At 36.1% G+C, this 18,354-nt stretch overlaps 1 protein-coding gene across 4 annotated transcripts; it reads right to left on the bottom strand.

Annotated features, from left to right (window-relative positions):
* Positions 1-52: 52 nt before the first annotated feature.
* On the bottom strand, positions 53-17,020 carry LOC145662239 (uncharacterized). Of its 4 annotated transcripts, none has more exons than XM_081727600.1 (3): positions 16,831-17,020; positions 8,870-9,000; positions 53-662 (listed from the first exon to the last, which is right to left on the bottom strand). In XM_081727600.1, the coding sequence occupies exons 1-3, from the start codon at positions 16,900-16,902 to the stop codon at positions 209-211; spliced, it is 657 nt and encodes a 218-aa protein (XP_081583726.1). In that variant the 5' UTR covers positions 16,903-17,020; the 3' UTR covers positions 53-208. The 4 variants fall into 4 exon arrangements, with proteins under 4 accessions (XP_081583726.1, XP_081583729.1, XP_081583727.1 ...); XM_081727603.1 differs by having other exon boundaries at positions 16,960-17,004; XM_081727601.1 differs by having other exon boundaries at positions 16,589-16,991.
* Positions 17,021-18,354: the final 1,334 nt, after the last annotated feature.

The following is an 18,354-nucleotide window of genomic DNA, read 5'->3' as shown; positions in this document are numbered from 1 at the left end:
AGAAGGTTTGGGATTAAATTTTCTAAAGGCACCATCGATGTTAATGGCCACATAATATATAAAAATCTATTTATTCAACAAATTGATACAAGCTCAAAATTTAAGTCAAGTATGCCTTTCGCAACTTTTACGCTGCCGGAACGCTACAATACAAGTAAAAAAAAAAAAAAAAAGTTTCAATGGCGACCACCATTTCACTGAAGGCACTTCATGACTTTTCTTTACAGATATTTGCTACTTTGAGAATCTTATGGAAAACTAAAAAATCTTCAATTTTTGAAAATTCAAACTTAATTTCAGACGACTGGCCACAAGTTCTTAAGTTTCTTATCTGCATTTTCTGTGCACTCAAAGAAGAAATGCACCAAATATGAGTGAAAAACAAGTCCAACGGATGTACTTGAGTTGCTTCTCCACTTTCTTCTTCCCATGTCGCAATCACACTCACTGGCTGATCGGGGTTTTTCATACAAACGGATGCTGCATCTATTAGGGAAGCACCTACTAAGGCCGTCCGCAATTCGTGTCCATGTTTTTCATCTTCACTGTTCTGTTTGTTGCAGTAATTCTGCAGCCCCTCCACCAGAATCACACCCGGAATCTGTGTATGCACGTGAAGGGTATACAGATGTTGCAGTAGTTCTTGCCACGTACGCAGGTACCTAAAAGAAATAAGCATTAACACAGATCAACATTATTTTAAACCACAGTTTATGCATCCTAAATGCTTATGAGATTATTTCAGCAACTTCAAAGCAGAGAAAATTATTCAGAAAAAATAATGCTCCCAGCATATTGAATCAGGATTAAGCATCCAATGTTAAACGTCGATGAGAGGAACTACGACAAGAATTGAGATAGTTAAATTAACGTCATTGAGGCTCTCATTTATGGAAAACTTTTATAACACTAAGTTAGATGAAGCAGCATTTTTCGTATAGGTTTGAAAATGGCAAGAACAGACTGGCAAAGTTAATTTTTATGTAATTAAAAAATGCACTCCTCCCCCTGGTGGTCTAATGGGTAGAGCGTGTGCCTTTGGTACACGTGGTTCCTGCTTCGATTACCGATGGAAGGGCGCAAAAAAAGTCATTTCATTTAGCCTGAAAAGGCATACTGCAGGACGTTCAATTAAAATTATATATATATATATATATTTCATTTTAATCAGAAGATGGCCGATTCAAAAGTGAAGAGGTTTTGAAAATAGTTGGAGCTGTAAATATCTGTGTCAAATTTCTTACCTGCTTTTTTTTTTTTTTTTTTTTTTTTTTTTTTTTTGAAAGGTGTCCTTTAAGAAGTTAAAAGGAGTCTCTTGCTTCTAATGTTTTATGAAAGGAGTACTAAATCCAATATGTGTAGTCGACGGTTTTTAAATTTAAAGTTGGTCGAAAGCAATAGACGTGTTGCTGAAATTATCGCAAGACACACATTCAGGACGCATGAATGACTTTTTCAGTCCCAAGAGTAAAGTAAACTGCTCCTTGTGAACTTCTTCATGCAAAATGATTTATGCCCTATTGTAAAATTGTTAATCAAATATTCTTGAAATAACAAAATCAACTGAACAGCTTTTGAGAAAATTATTCAACAAAAACTAAAAAACTATCCACTGCGGACTTTTTCATGTTCCTTTAAATCGAAAACGGTGTGAGAGTTTCATTTAGGAAATTAAGTTCACTAAAATTTAATCCGTGGAGCTAAGAAAAATGAGGTTACAAGGGGTAAATTTTGGTGTTTATGAATCAGAGAATACCTACATCAAACTAAGGGAGACAACAAATGTTACATAAATATAATTTGTTCAGAAAACTTTGTTACTTACTTTACATCATAGTATTAAAGATCAAATTACACCAAAGATTATGACGGTGACCAAAAACCACATTGTTGATTAAAATTACCCAATATTAAGAAAAGGATATTCGTCGTGGTACAAAATGTAGGTCTCCTAAAATTTAGGTAACATGTATCCCCATGGCTTCAATCAGTAAAAGGAGTGTTGCAAATGAAGTATAAAATTGTATACTGCACCTCTAAATATAGCTACAGTAAGACAACGATCAGACAAGAAAACTGATTTTGCAGTTACTCTAGATTTTCTTAATTTTCAACAACGGTTTACATTTTTTTTTTTTTTAAGTAAGGTCCGATTGTCAATAGAAACAAAACTAGTAGAAATAGTGCCACACATTTTCAGTTGTTTCTTCTGTACACATTAAGCTATTCTTATACATAGCTTGCTTCTTTTAAAATTCATTACAGCGTTCCACAAGTTTTTGTATGCCCGTGTCGTAGAAATCACCCGCCTGTGACATAAGCCAATGTAAACAATAAACAGAAGGAAATGTGAGGAATGGTAAAGTATTTCAGTATTGTGCTGATGAATGTGATATTAATGATGAGGAACACGTCGTCTGAGTCACCGGATGAAGAGTTACAAAATTTACTCAGATGTAGAATATTGCACTGTGGACGCCAAGCCGAAACGTGGACATTACGAAAAGATTATAAAAAAAAAAAAATTGTACTTTAGTTTTCGGAAATCTGAATGTTGAAGAGAATGAAAGCAACTGATAAGAATGATAAATAATTAAAGAGCGTTAGAAATAATAGGGATAAAGGAACATTTAATATAAAGTAATGAAAAAAATGTTAGAACACTGTTGAAGATAAACACGTGGCAAAAGATATGAAATCTTCCAAATATGTTGCAAGCGACCAACTGATAGCGGTGATGGAACATTATTATGATTAACTGTTCTGATAGAAGTAGAAATCGGGTCGCACTACCACTTAATTCAAGTAGCTTCCTATTTATCTCACGATTTTGATGTAAATTTAGTTGAAGTCTAGAACTAATTTTTGATTTAATCGTTCCGCTTAACTTTTACATGTCAAAGACGCCTATCAACATGAGGCTGATTTTACCCTATCTTTGACCTTAATTCGGTTATGTCGGAAAGTTGAAGGAACCAACAGACTGAATTCTACTAAAATCGGATCAGTTTTACAAGAGTTATCGTGGAACAGACGAAGGGGTAGAAGCTCGCTTTAATTAGCCCACTTTACTATCCTCAGTCCACCTCCCACAAATTTCTTTTGCTCTTAAAAATAAATAAACAATGAAAAAAACATAATTAGCATTTTTATATGATTTTCATTTTGTTTTCTTTATTATTTTCATTACTTCATTTATTTTTCTCCTGAAAAATCACAGACACCATATATAGTACGAGTTGAGACGAACTCATCCGGTCGGTGTAGAACTTCAGCTACTACAAATGCATATAAAATATTATGTTCTACTGGCTTATGGTTCCCACGTTATGAGTGGTCGAATTTTGCGTTATAGCTTCGAGAATGAAAACCCATATTTAAATAAATGACCAAATTTTGCATGATGGTAGATCTTGGCCTGCTAAGCGTATGAATATTATATTGTGCACGCTTTATGGTTCCCGAGTTATGGCCTTCAATTATTGAATAAACAGCTCTGCTACATACAATTTATAGATACTTATCAAGAATAGGACAAATATTCTTTCTCTTTTTCTACAACAATGAATGATCACATCATAAGCTAACATATCGTATGAACTTCAATAGCTCTGCGCACTCGTTTTTATACTTTTTGTTTAATGAACAAATTTAATCACCCCTGATAAAACACAAGTAGGTTTGTCTCCTGATTTAGTTCCCTCAGACGATAGCGTCAGTACTTTGTGATGCCGAAATATTTAAGTAAAAGTTAATATTGCATACAAAGAGGTCAATATAATTTCCACTTTATTACACGATAAAAATATTTAACCTGAACCCTTTTAAGAGTACTTAAGTATATGAAGTATTTGTTAGATAACGCTTCATAGAAGTAAATCTGACAATTTTATTATTTGAAATCTTTTCTTTTGTTATTTTTAACAACCCAGCGAAGGTTGTCGTTCGTTTCCACTATGCAAATCATCCGTTCTAAAAATTATTACTAACAATTCCTACACATTATTAATGCTATGTATATACGATACGTAGCAATTCTTTAATGTATTCACAGTTATGCTCGGCACATACCACCTATAATTACCTAGGTATATCCAAAGAATCATACTAAAGAAACAACGAGGTACGGAAAAGATATAAACTCATCATGCACTACCATTCGTGATGTTAGATTAATATTCTTAGGGAAAAAAGAAAAACTAATCATTAATCTTGCTTATGCCTGTTGAAGTAAATTAAAAAATAAATAAATAACTTAAGATTAGAAACAACAATATTTGATTAATTTGTATGTATTTACGTACTTCCGTCAGCATTGAGGCTTTTTAGGGTGAGACGTACAGTTTAAAGGTCGATATGAACCAAGGTCCATCGACCCTACTGTTTCTTTCCTCTTTTAAGGTCGCGTCATAACTACCCTTCTTTAAAAACCGAAGATGCAGTAAAATCGTGACGTCACCGCGGGAGCAGAAACAGCTTTCGCCCAAGGTCCTTGTCATTCACCCTTGTTTGTTAGTTTGATTTCTGCAGCAAAGCGAATGATTTTTGTTTTCCTGTATTGAGAAAAATTAATTATTGCAGTGTTCGTGTTAGCATGTCGAATTGTATGATAAGTACTTGTCGCAATCATAGTAGAAATAGTAATGGTTCCGAAGTTATTCATCAGGTAATTCCCTCGGATCTTCTGTGGAAAGTTTGGCAAAAGAAATGCTTTCGGAAAGACACCTTTAAAGTTGAAAACGCCAGCGTCTATTCCGATCATTTTATTGCCAAAGCTTACAAACGTGATTTAAAATGTAGGCTTCTAAATATTCCACTTAAGAATAAGTTTAAACACGATGTTGTGCCTTCACTGAATTTATCAGTGTCATAGGGAACCGTGTTCCTGTAAATAATGAAAGAAATAAGTGTACGAAAGCTAGGTGTTTAGAGTGAAAACAAATCAGACATTGGGATGCATTCAGATGAAATAACTATTGTGACCGGAACAAAAAATAACTTTGTTTATGTTATCTTCCGTTTGTTCTGTGGAGATTGAGGGACATAAACTAAAGGACGAGCTTTCCTTTTTGCGTGAAGAGAACGAAAAACTAAAATGAAATCTTTACGTCGCACGGTTATGCCGGCTATAGCCTAAAGGAGACGGTGATGATGAGAAATGAATGAAATGGTGGAATGAAGAAAGTAGGAAGAAACGTCAGAACCCCGAGAAAACCCACGCACACTGTATTTGTCCAACACAAAGTTCACTTGGCGAGCTGAGATCGAACCAAGGACGCATTCACCAGAAGTGAACGGTAGCGTGTTGTTTGCCACGACTAGATTTTCGTGTTGTTTGCCACGATTTTGCCACAGCATTTGCATTCCGATCTTATCAGATCTCATTATCGTGAAGATTCACACACACCTGGAGTAAAAGTAAGGCTTGCCAAGCACCTCTGTTTTTGACCATCTTGAACAAGTATTCAATGTTCTCGCCTTTGGGACGAAAGAGGTCTCACTAGACTCGCTGCTGAAACAGAACTTTAAGCTCCAGAAATATGAACACAAAATATCACTAATATCACAAGCTTAGTAAATTGATATAATTGCATTTTCTCTTTTAACGGAGTTCTTAATATCATCTCCTGTTATATAATCTTTTGTTCTCCGTTATTCTACCCGACTAAAGAAGTGGATATTATATACCTTAGAAAAATGAAATGAAATACTTGGATTTTATGTCCGACGCTTATGCCGTGCAAGCTAAAGGATATTAGGTATAATAATGAGAATAAATGGAAAATAGTGTAATGAAGAAAATGGGAGGAATCAGAGGAACTCCGAGAAAACTCCCCCACGCACACGGTGTTTGTCCACCACAAATCCCACTGCACGCGAGAAAATTCTGAGTGCCTTATGAAGTTCAGGAAACACAAATATAATTTCAATTTATAAATTTCATTCTGAAGATCCAAGAAAGTAGCTACACACAGATCGGCTTATACACTTATTTCTCTTTGACAAAGTTATAACTCAAGTCATCAGAATAGATTGTAATTAATTTCTTAATTGCGTCACTGTCATCCAAAGTATTTACTCCGAGAATTGCTTGAAAAGTGAAGCAAATATTTCTCATTTCTTCACACCGAGAATCCACCTGAGATACGAACTTGTGCACTTTTATATAAAAAAATACAATATTTTAAATTGTTCTTTGGTTTCTTCTGGGAGTGGTTCAGTATCAAATGAGTTATCTTTCAATTGCGGAATTCAATTCTAACATTTATATGGTCAAATTTTACCTTCAAACGTCCGAGAGAATTAATGGTTCAAACTGAGTGAAATGTAATCTGCCCGTTTGCTTCTGCCATAGGTTTTATTGTATCAAATCGTACACAGAGCTTTCCTTGTGGCTATGTGGATAAATATACGCGCCTTTGGTGTGGGAAATCCGGGTACGATTACCTGCGGAAACTCATGTGGGTCGGATTTCATGTTAAGCTACAGGTCCATGCCTCAGTCTGCTACTGAGTAAGAATAACTCAAGTCCCTTTCCACTCAAATCTCTTAGTCTGCTATTCAAATCCACTCCAATTCATGCACATTCTATCTTGTTTCACGAAGGCTATGGAGGACTGCCAACCCGTGCATTTTAATAATCTGTATTTTGATTTAATTTTCAGTTTTAGCGCCCAGCTCAGCATCAAGGCTATATGAGACGTGGACCTAGTTTTAAGGTGGAATCCGATTTACATGAGCTCCCGGCGGGAATCGGACCCGGGTCCCCCACGCCGGTACGCTAACCGCTTAGCCATGAAGGAGCTTCCTGTATGGGCTTGAAAATAGCCAAGCAACAATACAAAAGTCACTAAATTTTGTATTACCAATAGATTAAATTCTCTTCCTCTCACCAAAGGTGTTTAAAAGATAGCTAAATCCATATTGTTAAATCTAATTTTGTTAAATTTGATCTCTAGAAAGAATATATATATATTTTTTTTAATATATCGTGCTCTCTCCGGAAGGTTTGGGTCCCCATTTGTCGAGATTGCTACCTCCCTTATGGGTGGTGCTGATGGTATGATTACATTTAATGTTGGCTACACAGTCGAACACAAACAAATTGTACGTCATATCGATTTTGAAAATACATTTGGAGAGTTTCTAAGCAAACAAATTATTTTCTCGAGTTCTTGAACTCACCTTCAATAAATTTATCAGTGGCGTTAACAGCCGATAGCGCAGTAACCCAATAACGTGCTTAGGACAGTTTGTATTGTATTTATTCTGTTAATCATCTGACAACCCTCAGCTTATGAGTCGATTTTTTATAAATCTTCACGATTGTGGTGTAAGATAAGCCAGAGAGAACAATACTGTGGCAAACAACACCAAAATCGATTCGTGGCAAACAATACCGTGGCAAATAACATGTAATCAGGTGAACGCTCTACCACTGAGCCACAGCGGCCAAACGAAAAACTAAAGTCTGTCAGTATGTACAAAGCCAAAATAATATATTTACAAAGGAAGTTAAAAGAATTGGAAAGCAAATAAAATAAAGAATAAATTTCAAAGACCGGTTCTAAAATATAATATTGTGATCGTTTCAATAGAGTGGTTAATAACCAGGTGACGGATATATTACGAAAAAGTTTTATACCGGGCCAAGTAAATATGCTAATAAGTGGCAAGAAAAAACTAAGACAAACTAATTAAGACATCATTCGTCCATTAACACAACGCGCCACAGTGATAAATTATACATACAATCATCTGCGGTTACAAGTTCTAACCCCGTACCCATTGTGTCAACAATTCGACATTGTATGCAAAAATTACTATTCTTACCCCAGTTTTGAAAATTTTAATGGAGCAAGGGCGCTGCTTAAAGAATGTGGAGAAATTTTCAGTGCTTATATTTGATGTAATGTTAATGGGCACGAGTCCTATGACGAAGAGGTTTACTTAATTTTGGAACGACACAGAAATGTCCAGGTGGCAATGAGTCGAGGCTTGATAGGTGTGTGGAAACAGCCAGTGTATTATGATTTCGACAAAACTATGAGTAAAAACTTACATTTCGAAATCATGTTGAAAGTTGAAGTCTTACGGTCAAAGATAGTTGCAATTTTTTTCAAATTGAATGGTGGCAATATGACGTTATGTGGTGGTCTCATTTCATCTTCTTCCGGGTGGATGGAAGCAATAAAAAATACGAAGTTATATTTTGAAAATCTTACACACAAAAAAACTGTGAAACAAATAATAATAATAATAATAATAATAATAATAATAATAATAATAATAATAATAAGAATAAGAATAAGAATAAAAATAATAATAATGAGATTGGCCGACTATTTGGTGTCCTAAGAAAGACACTTCTATGTTGAGACTATTCGGTAAGTCTAGGACATTCTTCAGAATTCAGTTTTTGAATAGAAAAACACTAGAACTTCGGAAGAGAGATGTTCTGAAGATAGTGGATGCAAAGCTAGTCTTCAAGTGCTGCACAATCCTAAAGTAAATACGTATTGTATCCGTATGTTGTCCATTTTTATCGCATTTTAAAATTTGTTTTCTTTTGCAAATCGCTACGGCGGAACATTCACTTAGCGCATGATATTTGTCTCTGCTTCACCGCGGTGACGTCATACTACAGCTGAAGAAAGTGGCTCCGCAGAAACAGCGAGTTATGAAGGGACCTGTAAAAGCGCGGAACAGTAGGGTCGACGGACCTTGGACATGAACCACTGTAATGCGTTCAGTGCTCATCAACGGAGAATCTTATTCCGAGACCTCATGCATCACAGGCATAGACACTAGACCAGGGAAAAGAACCAATAATTAATTTACAAAAGGAACGTTAAATATAAGAACGTACATAAAACGTATCTGGTTCAAAGTTTCCGATTTGGGGGCACAGGCTCCATGAATTGGAGTAGGCATCTTGTTGAAGGGTTTAGTTGATATATACAGTACTCTAACACCTAATTCAGACCAATGGATGGCCGCCTAGAGAAAGAGAAGAAAACATCGATTAGTTCAAAGAACAAAGCAAAGTGTCATGTTGACAGATTAACGTACTTTAAAACTAATGGACTCAATGTTAAAACCTTTTTTCCTCAATTTCTTAGTTTTAATTTGCATTTCTAGTTTTCAAAAATTAGTTATTTAATTTACTTTGAACTCTTCCTATTATTTCATTGTTAAGGCTGGTTGTTAATTTTCTTTTTTTTAATTTTATTTGATTTGATTTTACTAATTTTTAAAAAGAAAAAAAGAGAGAGAGACAGCTGCGGTAGATTAAACTTATATATTGGTTAAAATTAGCATGGTGGTGTATCTTAGTACATATACGAAGTATAGTGTGCAGATCTCTAGTTCCATCACAGCTGGATTTGGGCTTACTGGAAAGATATATTGCATGGTATAGATGAAACCCATCCAATGTTGATCAAACTTCGAATCGTACTAGAGCAGAAAGTTGCTGGATGAGAAAGAATTCTGTATAGGAATAATTTTGGTTCTAACAAAAGCCTTCGATTTAGTAAATCATAGTATATTGCTAGAAAAACTTAGTTGCTATGGTATTAAAGGCTTAGCAAACAAATGGTTTGAATTATACCTTAAAGATCGGAGGTAAGTAACTGATATCACGAGAATAATTAAAAATTAAATTCAAAAATTGTATCAAGTGGGGAAATTATTAATCGTGGAGTACCACAGGGATCAGTTCTGGGGCCAGCTCTGTTTCTTCTTTATATAAATGATCTTTCTGAAAATATTAACAGTTCATGTGTGACTTTATATGCAGATGATACAAATATAATAGTTAGTGGAGAAGATGAAAGCGAATTAGCTTCAAACTGCCAAACGGCAATAAACCAACTTTCAAGTTGGATGAAGAAAAATGACCTAATTATTAATGCAAATAAAAGATGTGCCTTAAATTTTCATAATGGTAAAAGTAATCAAGCCAATACAATAATAAAAATAAATAATAAAACAGTTAAATATGCAGAAACTGCTACCTTTCTCGGAGTTAAAATATCTAAACATTTCAACTGGGAACCACATATAGAACTGTCAGAAGTAAGTTAAGCAAACTGAGTTATGGAATTAGATGTACAAGACATAAGGTTAATGTAAAAACAGCTAAATGTATAGATTTCTCAAATTTTCATTCTATAATAAAATATAGATTGATGTTCTGGGGAAATACTCCTAAGTGTTGTGATCTTTAGGCTCCAGACGAAAGTGGTAAGAATACTTGCAGGAGTAGAATGGAACTCTCCTTGCAGAATTGTATTCAAAGAACTTGAAGTAATGACTCTTCCCTCAATGTATTTGTTCGAAATATTAATATATATGAAAAAACATAGTGAATTTATTGTTAACAAAGACATTCACAGGTACAACACAAGAAGTAAAGAAGACATTCACCTGGATACACATAGAACAAATATATGCCTAAAATCAGTTACTCACAAAGGTACTCTATTATATCTACTATTTCCATCATGCATAAAAAATCAGGTCTCTGTAAATAGATTTAGAATCAAACTTAAATGTACTTGATAGAACAATGCTTTTACTCTGTTGAAGAATATATGCAAAATAATTCGTATACGTACAATTAAATGTATATTAAGTAAATTAGTGAATCTATAAGAATCCATATGTAACAAGATTATCTATGTTTATGTATACCAGCATATACACGTGTTGGATTTTTAGTAATAGCAACAACGGTATATCTTCAGAAGTAGAGTACTTATAAGGTTCGAAGTTTTACAGGCCCTCGATGTATGTACCAGCATTGCGAATCACGCGTTCCCAGCGATGTAGAAACCGCTGGATGTCGTTGGCAGTGCCTAATCTCTGGCTAGCGCGGACGGAGCGATCGGTCGTCCGGAGGAGATCATCAACTGTAAGGAAATTTGTCCCATGAAGTGGTTCCTTCATCTTCGGGAAGAAGTCGTAGTCGCAGGGACGTAAATCTGGAGAATACGAGGGGTGATACAGCATGTCCCAGCCCCAACGATGCAACAAAGCAGAGACCGCACCTATTGAATGTGTCCTTGTATTGTCATACAGAATGATGGGTGGGTTCGTCAGAAAGTGGCGTCGTTTTCGTCTTACAGCTGGTTGCGGATTGTTTTGCAAAAAAATTGTAGTAGTACTCTGCACTAAGGGTGTGTTCTTGGAGGACGGTAAAGTTTATGATTACACCATCCCAGTCGTATGCAATGATAAGCATAGCTTTCACATTGGTTGGGGTATCCCGAACTGTTGTTTTTCTCGGTGACCCAGGATGACGCCACTCGTTTGACTGCCGTTTCAGCTGAGGTTCATACGCTCTAGACCAGGTCTCACCCATAGCAATGATCTGCCGTAAGAAGGCCTCACCTTCACGTTGATATCGCTCCAAGTGTGTTCGAGCGGCATCATATCGCAGCCATTTGTGTTGTTCAGTCAGATCACGTGGAATCCACCTTGAGGTGATTTTACGAAATCCCAGGTTCTTCTTCAGAATTTACAGCACAGTGGAATGCGCTAGTCCTGTATTGTTGGCCAATTGACGAATCGTGGTGTTCCGATCCTTTTAGCACTAACGCGTTCACGTTCTGCACATCATCTTCACTTACAGGAGGATTCCCGGACCGAGTCATGTCTGTGACATTTTGTCGTCTGTCATTAAAGGCTTTCACCCACATTGCTACTGTAGGGTATGTTAATGCACTTGCACCGCAAACATCTTGCAATACTTCGTAGCACTGTTTTGCATTCCTACCCCTAGCGCATTTGTTCAACCAGCTACTCTGATCTTACTTCGTAAACATGACTGTAGTCTACGAGCACTCACTGAGAACTGTCTTCTAACCGCTGGCGCTGAATGAATTATAATGAATTGCTTTGTTACCGAGTACATGTGTAGCAGTGTTGCCATTACTAAAAATCCAAAGCTGAGATCTCAATATATATATATATAGCGAAAGAGAGAGACAGAGATTCAGATATTGGCTTTAACATTGAGTATGTTGATTTCTGTAAACAAAATTATAGCAGGCACTAAAAAATTCTATAATTCTGATATATTTTGGGCTGTAATTTACAGATAAATCTAAGTGTTACTAATATTTTCAGTAACTTGGAAGAACGGATTCATCACAGTTACCTGAGGGACCCTAAACAGAAAATGTGTGTTGTTGAATAAGTACATGACAGGTACAGATTAAGAATAGTCGGTCACTTTTCTTATTGTGATGCATGCCGAAATAATTGTGCATAGAATAACATGAGAAGAAACTGATACGCCCTGAAAACGATTACGTGCAATCCTATTACCTGCTCTCCTATGACATACAATTATTTTATTTCAAAATTCATTCGCAGTTGTTTCTTAGAATAAGCGTTGCATTCATGGGCGCAGTTTCACTTTATGAGAACTTCCCCTCAAGAATATAAATACGCGCAAAACACACAAACTAGTGTTAGGTGGCCACTAAAAGCGAGCATGCTATTTAACCAAGACAAGAGCAGCGCCGCACCCGGAGAGCCCGCGCTTCTTCAGGAAGCAGGAGCGTTAGCGCCAGAGAGTACGTACAAAAACACTTTATATTGCATAAAATCACAGAGAGTAGAGCACTTTTAATGTTATCAATCTTGCAACTCTCCATTGTAAACATCGATACAGCTTCTTACATCGTGCAGAAATACTCCACCTGGTGGAAATTCATATCTATACAGTCGCCTTTGATATGCCCTCATTCATTTTAACCCTAACATAACCGTTTTAATGGTTTTACACTTGTAAACATGAAATACTAGTCTCCTATATTCTGGAAAATTTCTCCGACAGTGAAACTTAACGTCCTACATAATTCTCTTCCTTAGTCAGTACCAATACTTGATTCAGGGAGCTTTATATATATATATTAAGGGGAATTCAGGGCAATTTCCCTTCCCATTTAACTGTAATAACCAACGTCCCCTGCGGGGCTCTAACCCACCTATAATCGCTAAAGCTTGCTCGGCAATAACATGTGAATTACATATTAAGTTTTGGTAGAGAAAGGAACCAACCTACTTACTAACCTATATGGGGGAACCTGTGTTCTAGAACCTTCCCGGAATTCAAGTGAGCATAATTACTTGAGAATAACTCTTTGGTGCTACCTGATGGAACAGCTATTTGGAATTTGTGATCCGCTTAGGACGAATTGACTTCTTCGAACCGACTAACTAAAGTTTTGTTAATAAGAATTTATAACGGAACAGCATATCATGTAGTGCATAGAACGTGACGTAGAACGTTAGTATCGGGTGGCTTCTGCATTCTTGATCTGCACTGGGATGGCATTTAGTATCTCCTACAAATCCATCGACTGCTCTGGAGCGGGTACTATGGCTTATATTGGTTATTACTGCTGTATCGCCGGACCAATTTGAAAATCGAAAAAAGTACCAAAATGTACTGTATTCAGTTACATTTACTTGGATTACATTATGTTACTTGGCGTGTAGTTTTACTACACGGATCCATAATATAAGTAGTAGTAGTAGTAGTAGGAATGGGTTAGAAGCCCCGAAGGGTTAATTGGGTTCTGTTCTCGACATGAAATGGGCAAATTAAAGACTTGCCCAAATTTTTCTTGCCCCTTTTACAATCTATGGATCCGTATAGGGCCATTCCACGCGAAAGTGAGCCTGAACCCAAATTTTCGAAAACTGTTAAAATCAATGCATTTTTACGTATATATGAAGTAAATAGAACGAAATTTACTTTTTCACAAAGAAAAACTTATTTATACTTAGAATTAACGTAAAATTTTAAGTCTGAGTTGTGAATTTGTAACATGTCAGCTGGGAGGAAAATTTTTATTCTTGTTATCGGCCACATTTTACGGTATATTATGCATGTTTGGCTGAAGTAACTTCGAGCTATTCAAGATGCTTCTTTTTGCTACAAGCTGCAGTTGAAATAGTGTTTACAGGATAAAAATTGGTTATAATATCATTAAAGATATAAACGTCAACTTGAGTGTCCTGCCCGTGACAGAAAACTACCAAAAGTTATTGTACTGAATTACTAAATTTGTGAATGTGGTTCGTACTTAGTAGAAGTAACAATTTTCACGTGTACTTCACATTTACCAAATTTTGGACTAATGCTAACAATATATTTCGATTTATTTCAATTTGAAAACTTGTCCTGCCCGTGACAGTGGGCATGCCACTCGTGGGATAGTTTGTGTACATTGGTTATTCACGATAGAAAATTATTCCATGTGTACTAAAATAAAGTTTTCTAAGCATGAACATTATTTACTTAAATAGAGGATTATGTATTACTGTCAGTATGATGTTTTAACTTAAAATAAATGTCATATAAATATTATCATTAGTGTCACCTTTCTGTTCGTTTCAAGGGAGCAGTAGATGGGATTGAAGTACGTACAAAACGGCCAGTATGGAACTTTGTGAAACAAAACAAAGTAATTGTAGAATGTGCTGCTAATTTCGTAGCAGCTTTAAACTTTTTGTTTCAAAATATATGTGTTTTACTACTATCATCAGCAGAAATTGAAAAAAAAAAAAAAAGACGTTTTGAATAAAAGACGGGAAAATGCTCTTGTCAATTGAATGACTCCAATCAAAACAGTTATTCCTGCAATTTGACAGTGAAAATTTGGTAGTTCGTCGAACTTTTAAATTAGAGTTTCATCCGTATAAAATCTTTCAATTTCTAACAGACTTTTATTCAGATTCTGAAAATGGTGACTCCAAAAGCCATGAAGGTATCCTGAGGACGACTTACAAGGCTTGTGCATGTTAACAAGGCTTGTGTTAGACCAGCTGTTGAAGATATATAACAATAAACATTTTTGTTGATGGAATTTTTCTCTAGTGGACAGAAAAAAAAAAAAAAAACATAGACATGCAACTATCGCCAAAGCCCAGTAGAAGAGGACGAAGAAGTTAAGGAAATTCGTATGAAGACCGTAAGCGATTGCGGTAAAATTTTCAAGACTGTTGAAGATGTGTCTTACGTGCATTCCGATCAAATAATACCTTTGATACCAGCAGTGCTGTGCCCCGGGGGGAGGGGGGCGAGCGTGGTTACGGCCCCGGGCGTCAAAGTAAGGGGGCGCAAAGTTCAGGAGGAAAAAATTATATATATATATATATATATATAAAATGGAAGGAAAACAAATATTAAAAAGTGCTCAAAATCAACGAAAAGCAGAGTTTATTTTTGAAAATTTTCTTACGCATCTCTCCTACCATAGTAACGCTTTGAGGCTGGTCTGTCGATCTCACTCATATTTACGGGGGCGCCGTCGCGACGCGTTGTATACTCTCGCCCCGGGCGCTGATTTTCCACGGCACGGGCACTGGATACAAGCACCTATTTTATATACTGTTAGACAGTGTTTTGTACGAATTTCCCTACAAGGTGGGTGTAAATGGGCAAATAAAACCATTTCCTAAAGTGTAGGTGGTGAGAAATAAGTGTACGGCATATTATTATTTTTATGTGGTAAAAGCGAGCCTCAACTGAAGTAAATATAATTATTTATGTAAAATGCTATAGCAGAACAGCAGAAATTAACTTATTTTCCATTTTATTTCATTTTTGAAATCATTCTTATTGAGATGTTGTGTGTTGATTCACACGGTGTCCTGCCCGTGACAACCATGTGTCCTGCCCGTGACACAGTAAAGTTTAGTTTATTCATTAAATAAATATTTGGCAAATTTCTCTTATGTGAAGTTTGTTTAAAAATTTCATCATTTATACATTTCCGTTTAAATAAAAACATTTTGAGCTAAGAATTCACAGAGTTTTGTAACATTCACTTGGTGTGTCGAAAGTCACTTCTCTTTTTTGTCCCCACCCGTGACAGACATTTAGGAATTAATATTTTCTACTCTAAACAGAAAAAAATACTGAAAATATCAGCTACATATACTCCTAAGTCTGTACTGCTCATATATCATACAATTAGCAAAATTTATGTTGTACTTTTAGAAATATACAACTTTAAAGCATCAAAAATGTCGTGTAAATGTCCTGCCCGTGACGATGGAATGGCCCTATAGTACAACAAGTGTATGTCTCCGTGAAATATTCATCCGCCTCCACATACAGTGCTGCTTATAACATCAACAACAACCAAAAAATACAACCATTTTAACTTTTACTATTCCCCTTACCTGACTTTCATTCATTCTTTCTCACAAACTGAATCAAATTCTCCAACTATATCCGGTGAATTTCCTAAAATTAGTCCGGCGATACAGCAGTTAACCCCTTATATTGAGCTAAACTAAACTAATTACTACCAAGTGAGCCAGAGTTACAACCTCGTGATTTGGGGGAGAAACTGGAAAATCTCTTTGCACTGAAGCAATTCGAATATGCAGGAGTAATAATTTCCTTATTGTGACAGAAACGAAAAGACTGACACCAACTTGGATAACAATTTACCCTATGTATCCCTTTTTAACTTCTTTGTTAAATCAATTTGTTGCTGTAGCAAATACAGGTTTTCAGTCTTTCTACGTTGCTGCCGTTCAATGTCTCTCAACACACCTTCATGTAGATTTTGTCTATCTTCGTATTGTTTATAATGCACATACGACACAATCCCCAATGATGCAGCACATGCCACTCCCAACGTAACTTTCGAAGTTAAAGACATCGTTATATGAATGGTATTACGACCACTGTATAATTTCAATATACAAAAATATACAGAGTATATAAATTGATCAAATTTCCTGATCACTTATTTTCTCTCGTAGCTAAAGAACTTCCTCTGTAACATAAATCACCTGAAATAAATATGAAGTACACACTTCTTGACGACCAACAAGTAGAACCGATTTAATATGTTCTTGGTTCATTTGAATTAAAGTATAACAAGTACACAGCAACTAAGACAATAGTATTTTTAAAAATACCCTACGGCTGCCCATTACATTCCCGCTACCGCACAGGACAATATAAAAAAGCAGAAAGCTTTATGCACAGATTAATCCAAAATATGAAAATTTCTTTTTCTTCTTTCAATGTGCTATGTTGTTTCTACACCGTCAAAGAAAGCTTGAACAAGACCATTGAATACCTCAAATTTACACGTTCAAAGGAATATTCAAGACATTTGTACAAGGCTCTCGAATGAACTTGAAACAACGTTTACACGATCATAGAGGTATTGAATCACGTTTTATGTACTTGCTGCTTGTAGAGATGGGCAGAATTGAGTCCAAGAATCAATTCCACTCAATTATTTAATGTACTCGATTCTCTGCTCGGTTTTCCTGGACACGATTCTGGGTTCGGTTTAGTTATTCTCTCAGTGGCTTGCGTTGATGATCCTACGTTCATGACTTCATAGATGCGCTTTCTGAATTCGATTCTGTATTCGGTTTTATTATGCTGAATCAGTGGCTCACCTCCCTGGCAGTGCATTCAAGCCGCGTACACAGAACACATTTCTGCTATTCATATACCAACTGATAGGAAACTAGGGCCGTAAAGAGCTTTGACTGAATTCGCTAAAGTAGCTTACGCCTTGCTTCGCCCTAATATCGGCGGGGGTTGGAGGGGAGGGCCAGTACAGCAAGGCACAGAAGGACTAATAAATCCGAAGCAAGAGAGAATCGAGTCCATCGGAAACAGTAAAAAGTAAATAGCAGCGAAATGCGGCTCAGCGCACTGCAACATGCTTTTGTGCACATGATGTTTTTTTTTTTTTATTTTTTTTGTTTTCTTCAATATAACACAGAATGGTTGTTTATTCACATTGAAGAGCCAAGATTTATTACCTACATTTGTCCGATTCCTTTTAGTGGGAAAGAATTTTAAATCGATGAAGGAAATATTTCATAACAATAAAGGAAGATTTCTAGCAAACATAAATGTCTTTTTAAATAAAGTGAGGTAAATGATAACATTCTAGCGTCACTGGTCTAGTGGCTAACGCGTGCTCCTTCGGCTGAATGGGTCCTGGGTTTGAATATGGTGAGGACAGCAGTGAATGTATTAGCGTAATTCAACTCTGGACCCACTACATATCTCATAATTCCCCTGGTTCGTTATTATTATTATTATTATTGTGAGTGTATTTTAACTAGTAAATTGTGAGTAATGAGTCCAAAGGCGATTATAGAAGGTAAAAACTGTAGGGGGGCAGCCAGGCCTGTGATTATAATAGGTATGTCCAGGCCCGTATCTAAGGACGTCTAGGAAGGGCCGCGCCCCCCTAAATTTTTCCTGGTCCCCTTAAAATTTGTACGGTAGGCTTGCAAATTAACTATAATATGGTGATGAACTATAATACGGTTGGATCGGGT

This window comes from Thermobia domestica, chromosome 10, assembly GCF_964235325.1.
Source record: "Thermobia domestica chromosome 10, izTheDome1.hap1.1, whole genome shotgun sequence".
NCBI classification, from domain to species: Eukaryota; Metazoa; Arthropoda; class Insecta; order Zygentoma; family Lepismatidae; genus Thermobia; species Thermobia domestica.
Note: the sequence above shows the minus strand (reverse complement) of the source record. Positions and strands in the feature narration are given on the sequence as shown.

Bases quoted from the DNA above. Each gene is read 5' to 3' on its own strand.
- LOC145662239 (XM_081727600.1), bottom strand. From the start codon at position 16,902: ATGAACCAAGAACATATTAAATCGGTTCTACTTGTTGGTCGTCAAGAA. The intron at 9,001-16,830 runs GTGATTTATGTT...CTCTTTCTCTAG, and splicing joins GTACTTCATATTTATTTCAG to GCGGCCATCCATTGGTCTGA. The intron at 663-8,869 runs GTACGTTCTTAT...TATTTCTTTTAG, and splicing joins TTGAACCAGATACGTTTTAT to GTACCTGCGTACGTGGCAAG.